At 38.6% G+C, this 8381-nt stretch overlaps 1 protein-coding gene across 1 annotated transcript; it reads left to right on the top strand.

Moving 5' to 3' along the window:
• The first annotated feature begins 6046 nt into the window (after positions 1–6046).
• On the top strand, positions 6047–7190 carry LOC149844244 (sucrose synthase-like). Its single transcript, XM_090001060.1, has 4 exons — positions 6047–6219; positions 6387–6579; positions 6673–6695; positions 6998–7190. Exons 1-4 carry the CDS (start codon positions 6047–6049, stop codon positions 7188–7190), a joined length of 582 nt encoding a protein of 193 aa, XP_089857186.1.
• The last annotated feature ends 1191 nt before the right edge of the window (positions 7191–8381 follow it).

The following is an 8381-nucleotide window of genomic DNA, read 5'->3' as shown; positions in this document are numbered from 1 at the left end:
GGGTGTTGGAACCTGTAGGATTACTCTGGATACAGGCATAATTGTAGATCTTCATGATATCTTTTATATTCCATCGTATAGTAGAAACTTAATTTCAATTTCAAAGTTGGATAAATTTGGATATTGTTTTAAGTTTGAAAATTCCAAATTATTCATATTCAAAAATTTAATTGAAATTGGTTCTGCATCAGTTTATGATAGTTTATATAGATTGAATGTGAAGATCCAAACTCAGGAGTCTTTGACTTCTGAATACGCATTAGTTGGAAATAAACGTAGCATGATGAATGATAAATCTTACATGCTTTGGCATCGAAGGTTGGGTCATATCTCTGAAAAGAGAATAAAGAGACTGGTAAATGAAGGGATCTTGCAATCTCTAGATTTTACTAACAATGACTCATGTGTTGATTGCATAAAGGCTAAGCATACAAACACATATAAAGAAGGTGCCAAACGCAGTAGTGAGATATTAGAAATAGTCCATACGGATGTATGTGGACCATTTTCCCCCTGTTACACAGGCGAAAAATATTTCGTCACCTTTATTGATGACTATTCTCGGTATATGTATCTCTACTTGATTTTTGAAAAATCTGGTGTTTTTCAGATGTTTAAGGAATTTAAGAAAGAAGTAGAGAAACAAACTGATAAGGTTATTAAAATAGTCAGGTCTGATAGAGGTGGCAAATATTATGGTAGATTTACTGAGATAGGGCAAAGGGAAGGACCATTAGCGCGATTTCTTAAAGAGGAAGGCATAGTGCCTCAATATACCATGTCTGGTAGTGCCTATCAGAATGGTGTAGCTGAAAGGAGAAATCGTACGCTTAAAGAAATGGTCAGGGCTATGTTGAATTATTCAACACTTCCCATAAAGTTGTGGGGTGAAGTCTTAAGGACAGCTGTGCATATTTTGAATAAGGTTCCTACGAAATTTGTGCCTAAAACTATTTACGAGCTGTGGACAGGTAAGGAAACCATCACGGTCTTATATGCACATATGGGGATGTCCTGCAGAGGCTAAACTGTATAACCCCCACATTAAAGCCTTTGATCCAAGAACAACCAGTGGATATTTCATTGGTTATCCAGAAAGATCAAAAGGGTACAGGTTTTATTGCCCATCTCACTCACCACAGATTGTTGAAACGGATAAGGCTAAATTCCTAGAAGATGGTTCAGTAGGATTAAGTGCACTTCAAAGCATTGGTTTTGAGGAAATACAGGATCCAGTTTTATCACCTGTTAAGGAAAACATTGAAAGATACCACATTGTTATTCCTAATGATGGTGTGGTTGATCATTCAATTGTTAATGCACAAATCCAAAGTGAACCTATTGTGGACAATGCGGAAGAGCACAAACAGGATGATCAGGTTTCATCTGAGCCTGAGGAACGACCTGTTTGGAGATCCACAAGGATTAGGAGATCTGTCCTACATCCTGATTATGTGGTGTACCTTCAGGAGCCTGGTAATTTCATAGATATGGATGATGACCCGTTGACTTTTATGGAAGCTGTTGAAAGCAAATAATCTTTACACTGAATTGAAGCCATGAAAGAAGAGTTAGACTCTATGGCTAAAAATCAAGTGTGGGATCTTGTCACGTTACCTAAAGGAGTAAAGCCCGTAGGGTGTAAATGGGTCTTTAAGACCAAGAAAGACTCCAAAGGTAACATAGAGAGACATAAAGCAAGATTGGTTGCTAAAGGATTCACCCAGATGGAGGGCATTGACTATAATGCGATATTTTCTCCTGTCTCAACTAAGGAGTCAATGAGGATTATTCTGGCCCTCGTAGCTCATTATGACTTAGAGCTACATCAGATGGATGTGAAAACAGCGTTCCTCAACGGGGATCTGAATGAAGAGGTATACATGGAACAACCTCTTGGTTTCTCTGAAAATGATCGTTTGGTTTGTAAGCTTAACAAATCAATATATGGACTTAAACAGGCCTCCCGATAGTGGTATATTAAATTTTCCCAAGTCATTGTGACTTTCGGGTTTACAGAAAACATTATTGATCAATGTATATACCTTAAGGAAAGTGGGAGTAAGTTCATTATATTGATGTTGTATGTGGATGACATTTTACTTGCAACCAACGATATAAAGTTGCTTTCAGAGATAAAACAGTTTCTTGCATCACATTTTGATATGAAAGATATGGGTGAGACTGCTTACGTTCTTGGCATTGAGATTCGTCGAGACCGAGCAAAAGGTTTTCTAGGCCTCTCCGAAAGATCCTATATAGAAAAGGTGTTAAAGTGATATGGGATGGAGAATTGTTCTCCTACTTCTACACCCATATCAAAAGGTGACAAGCTCAGCCTAAATGATTGTCCACAGAACGATATTGACAAAGCACAGATGAGTGCTTATCCATATGCATCAGTTGTTGGCAGCTTGCAGTATGCGCATACATGTTCTCGTCCAGATATTTCTTTTGCAGTAAGGGTACTTGGCAGATTTCAGTCTAATCCAGGTTTACCCCATTGGAAGGCTGCCAAGAAAGTCTTGCGGTACTTTCAAGGGACAAAAGACTATATGTTAACGTATCATAAAGTTGATCACCTCGAGGTCATTGGCTACTCAGATGCGGATTTAGGAGGATGCCTTGATAGTAGAAAGTCTACTACTGGGTACGTCTTCTTACTTGCTGAGGGAGCGATCTCTTGGAGGAGTGAAAAGCAGACGACCACTGCTGCCCACACCATGGAGGCAGAATTCATTGTATTGTACGAGACTACTTCACAGGCTATATGGTTAAAAAACTTCATATCACAGTTAAAGGTGGTCGATTCCATTGGGAATCCACTGAAGGTCTACTGTGATAATGAAGCTACGGTGTCCTTTTCAAACAACAACAAAAGTACTACGTCATGCAAGCATATGGAATTGAAGTATTTTGTTGTTAAAGAAAGGACGGAGAATCATTTAGTGCATATTGTTAATATTGGTACCAAAGAGATGATCGTTGATCCTCTTACTAAAGGGCTAGCACCGGGATTATATTCCGAACATGTAATGAGGATGGGATTGTTAAACTCTTTTGACATATGCACATAAATAAAGTGATCACTTTCAGTTTTTTGATTCACATTATGGTTGTTGTTAATCTCCTAAGGATTAGAGATTCAACTAAGGACCTTTAGAATAGAATATAAAGGCCATTCTATTCATCAAGTTATTCCCATAAGGTTTTCTGGTTAAAGGGTTTATCGTCGGAGCAAGTGGGAGAATGTTGGGATTAACCACCACGTTGGTGGTGGTTACCCACGATGTGGGTAACGCTTCCCCACATGAAGTGTTCCTTCTGTTAAACCTGAAATCAGAGGGAACAGTTACTCAACCGTTCCCATTTCGTGGCTTATAAAAGGGTTTCATGAGCAACCCTTTCCATGAGCAAAAATACAGAAATTTGAGGAGGGAAGAGGTCGACTCACCGTCTGCATAAGGAGGCCTGCGCTTGTGGTGGCTGCAGACAGGCTGAGTTGAAGAACCCCTTTCTCCGGCAACTTCCTCCGCCCTCCATCAAATGGCAGCATCAGGTACGAAGGCTCTGTTTTTCTTTTGTCTTTGCAGGGCCACCGCCATACAGGGAGGTCGATCTGTGGTCTCGCCGGAAAACCTCCAATCTCCCAACAGATAACTGATTCCAGGTGGTTTCATGAGAAGGTTTATAAGTTATAACACTTAATTTTGATGAACATGCTAAGCCTATGATTAAGTTGGAAAGTGAAACCATTTCACTGCAATCCTATTTATGGTCTTCCATGGAAGATGAAGAAAATGAGAGTGCTCAAGGTCTTGAACTAGTGAGTGATAATATAGACCATGGAATGTTGTTGACCCAGATTATCCACTATAAAATGACTGTCCATCAAGGGAGATGTGCAAAGAAATGCTGTCATGATTTTAAACCCTCCCAAAGTTTATACTAGGGAAAATGGGTAGAAGGTAGTATATATATATGTAGAGAGAGGTCCCCAAATTTAGTATTGATTTTTTTCCTATCAAAAGTTTAGGTCACAAGGACAACGTGTGTGTGTATAATTTATTTGTAGTCTCAAATCTGGCCTAGAGGGACTGGACTGCCTGTGGGCCACAAGCTGGCCGACCTAGCCCAGCCAGTTAAATGGACGGGCCAACTAGCCTATTGATAGACTGCAGCCTGGTAAAACCTAGAATGCCAAAACGGCAAGCTGTAAGTCTGGTTGAGGTCAGGTTAAATCGAAAAAACCTATCCAAAACCAACCTAGATCTAAACAAATGAGTCAATTTTTCAATAAATCCTTGTATTTTACAAGTTCGTTTTTTATATGATGCAACAGTATATCGACTAATAAAAAGTAAGTAATTCACCAGAAATGACAGAAATAATTGTGATCTATAGAGAGGAAGTATACTTGACATACTACATGAATAATGTGTTTAAATGTAACATAAATCAACAATAAGTAAATTTTTCTAAATAACAACTATGAAAGAAGACTATGTGAACAAGTAATTGGATATATTTTTTTTGGCTGAAATAAGTATCTATTTCCAGACACTGCCACCTGGACTTTGGTACTTGGAAAACCAATATCATCATAAATTGGCATTCTGGACCAGGCCTTGCAATAGAAAAAAGGCGAAAGGAACTATCTGAAGGAATTCTGCAAAATTAGGAAAAACTGAAAAAACTATAAAACAAAAGCCATTTAGTTTCATTTACCTCGAAACCTTTGACAGTATGGTTCATCATAGGATTTATCATGTTTCACACTGATTATGTTGCATATCTCATAAATCAAAATCTGATAGTATCATAATGTGCAATACGATGTAAATCTTTTAATCATGATGTCAACTCTGGTCTCTTCTTATTTTTCATTTCTTTGCTTCCATTTAGGTCAATGATCTTTTCCAGTCCCTCGTGTGTATATGTGTCCATGTAGAGAAATTTATTTTCTCTGTGTTGGCGTGTCCTTAATGGATCAATCAACTATCAGTTGTATACTTGTATGGTATATCTCCAGTGTACCTTCACATGTATGATACGTGTGCCTGTGCATGTTTTCATGAGAATGTGTGTGGAGTGTACATATTTCAAATTTCTTGACCTTTACATAAAATATTCATTACGAACTAAGATGATATTTCTATATGTTTGATATATCAATTAAAAATAGATTCCATCATATTATCTTTTCTTTCGATCAGATTTTAAATGATATTTAGTGTTGTATTTCAACATCTGAGAACTGCATTCCTTAATTTTGCTGTATGATTGGGATAGTGAACTTCAAGCTTGGTATCTGGATTTGTAATACTTTTAAACTTTCTCTCTCTTTCAGCAAAGAAACTGTTGGACAGTATGAAAGCCACTCTGCCTTCAGTCTTCCTGGATTATATAGAGTTGTTAATGGCATTGATGTTTTTTATCCCAAGTTCAATATTGTATCTCCTGGCTGTCAAGTGAGCATTTATTTTCCATATTTGGAAAAGCGTAAGAGGCTAACTGCACTGCATGCATCAATTCAAAAGATGCTATTTAGTTCAGAACAAAATGATGAATGCATGTAAGTTCTCTGCAACTTTCTGTCATAGTCCTGTTTTTGAACTGCGTTTTCCTTTTTTATTGACATAATTGCGCTATTTTTACTCGGCATATGAAGTATGTTCTGGTAGTGATGCATCTCGAATTTTCATACTGACCCAAAGGCTTTAGCCTTCTCATCATGGACGAAACATAGATTGTGCTCTATTCACGGGAGAAGGGATTCATCTTTGATATATCTTTTCCTAGGATATGGTTTCTGTATATTATGAACAGTCTCCTCATCACTTGATAATATAAGCTAATGACTACTTAAATGATGTCACTAACAAGGACTCCCTGAAGCTGTATTGATGGAGATCCTTTAGATTTTGCTGGTGGCATTCACGACCAGTTCACACTTACTGTTCCCCTATTTATTTGTTAATTTATATCTTGATTTCTTCGACTCAGTGGTTGGTTGAGAGATCAGTCAAAACCAATCATCTTTTCCATGGCAAGGCATGACCGAGTGAAGAACATCACAGGATTGGTGGAGTGGTATGGCAAGCATGCGAAATTAAGGGAGCTTACTAACCCTGTTGTTGCTGGTTACCAAGCACTGGAGAAGTCTAATAACAGAGAAGAAATGGAAGAGATTGAGAAGATGCATCAGCTTATAGAAAGGTATAAATTGAATGTCCAGCTGCGCGGGATATGCTCCCAATTAAACGGGCTCGCAATGGTGAACTGTACCGTTATATAGCTGGTACAAGGGGTGCTTTTGTACAGGTAATCTTTCAGTCATGTGAAGCTTTCTGAGAAACTTTTTGTGTATTTTAACCTTCCTATAGTAATCCTTCTCAGCCTGCCTTCTATGAAGCATTTGAGCTGACTGTTGTGGAGGCCATGACATGTGGCTTGCCAACTTTTGCTACTTGTCACGGAGGGCCTGCTGAGATTATAGAACATGGGAAATTGGGTTTCATGTGGATCCCTATCATCCTGATGATGCTACTGAACTCATGGCCAACTTCTTCGAACAGTGTAGGATAAATCCTGCATACTGAGAGGAAATATCTGCAGGAGGATTGGAACGCATCCATGAAAGGTTTCTCTATTGTTACTCCTGTTTTTAAGGTTTCTGCTGGTTTTGTCCCCTGGTATTGTTGACATTTGCAATTCGATTATTTGATCTACTTGTGAATTGCTTCAGTGATCACCTTCCTATCTGTTTCTTCATTGATATTGGCCTTCCCAAGTGTTTATACTATAATTAGTATTGTACCATGTGTTCCCAATGGAGGATACGCTTTTCTGGATCTTCAGTCTGTTTATAGGTCTCCGTTGTGCAGATCTACGATTGCATAATCTTTCACTTTGTTTTTTTCCCTGCCAGCAACCTTCTTTTTATTTCTTATCAGCCTTAGACTCTTCAGAATATATTTTATGTGTAATTTTTCAGGTATACATGGAAGAATTACTCTGAGAGATTGATGACATTGGCTGGGGTTTATGGATTTTTGAAGCATGTATGCTATCTTGAAAGGCGTGAAACGAGGAGGTACCTTGAGATGTTCTACGTCCTAAATTTTCGTGAGCTTGTAAGTTCGTTAACAATCTCAGTTCTCTCATCATGCCATACAAGTAGAGACTAAATACCTGTTTCCAAATCTTTCAGTATGTCAAGCAAGTAAAGACTATATGCAGCTTTCCACATGGCCGAAGTAGTGTGCATCATACATGTTTTATTGTTCCTTTATTTATAGGAAACGTTACGAACAAACTCTTGTTTATCTTGTGAAAAAGACGTGTAATACCCAACCAGGTGGCTTCGAACCGTATGGTTGGGTAGGTATAAAGAGGTGGGACCCCCTCTTCCATTAAATGAGTAGCGAGAGAGAGCGAGAGGGACAGGGAGAGGGAGGACATCTCTTTAATTAAGAGGAAAAACCACCTTCTCTTCTACGATTTTGGTATTGAGAGAGAGAGAGAGAGGTAACTCTTATTAAAAAGGAGAAGTAATGAGACCCATGACTCTACTCTCTTTTTGCCAATTTTGTTGTTAGAGAGAGAGAGTTTAAGGAAAAGAAGGAAAGAAGAGGATTGCCTGACCCCAATACAACCTAATCGGATATTGCATATTTGGATTTATAGTCAGATGGGAAAAGGTAGTAATAATTATCAAATCTGGATCCAACTGCTGGCTAAACAGAGTTGCTTTTATATATGTACCAACGGGGGCTTTGCTTGTCTGGTAGGAGCAGCTAGTGCACGTGGCCTTCTGTTGGGTCGTTCTTGGTTCAAAACCCAATGGTATAGTTGTATAACTGGTAGGGGTCTGCCTAACCCAGCTTGCCTTTAAAATAAAAAGGAGATGCTTTTAGGTGTATTGAGAGTTGGATTATGTATCAGATTAAGAATCAATTTTGATTCAGATTCATACTCGAATGCAAGACTACATAACGTATCACAATCCTGTTATTGATTGGATGCTATTTTTTCTACCGAATCTAACTAAATGATTTGATATTTGTTCTGATATCTGACTCGAATACAAGTCGGTTCTTTCCTTTAAAAAAAAAAAAAAAGGCAACCACCACAATTGCCAACGGCAATGAAGGAGCATCGTCAAGGAAGAGAAAGGAGAAAGGACAAGGAGGCGCCTTGTCAAGGAAGAAAAAGGAGCAAGGACAAGAAGTTGCCTCGTCCCTGTCACCCTCATTGAGGAGGCGCATAGGGGGCATTTCCTTTGTCCTCACCATCGACAACCAGTAGGTGGACGATGGCTGAAAATCAAGACCGGCAACCACGAGGGTTGTCAGCTCAGTACAAAAAAAAAAAAGAAA

Source organism: Nuphar pumila, chromosome 3, assembly GCF_984573655.1.
Source record: "Nuphar pumila chromosome 3, dmNupPumi1.hap1.1, whole genome shotgun sequence".
Classification (NCBI taxonomy): domain Eukaryota; kingdom Viridiplantae; phylum Streptophyta; class Magnoliopsida; order Nymphaeales; family Nymphaeaceae; genus Nuphar; species Nuphar pumila.
The sequence above is the reverse complement of the archived record's forward strand: the minus strand, read 5'-3'. Positions and strand labels throughout refer to the sequence as shown.

Excerpts from the sequence above, each read along its gene's own strand:
- LOC149844244 (XM_090001060.1), top strand. The coding sequence starts at position 6,047 with ATGGCAAGGCATGACCGAGTGAAGAACATCACAGGATTGGTGGAGTGG. Across the intron at positions 6,220-6,386 it reads ATGCATCAGCTTATAGAAAG|TAATCCTTCTCAGCCTGCCT; the intron begins GTATAAATTGAA and ends ACCTTCCTATAG. Across the intron at positions 6,580-6,672 it reads GGCCAACTTCTTCGAACAGT|GTTTCTGCTGGTTTTGTCCC; the intron begins GTAGGATAAATC and ends CCTGTTTTTAAG.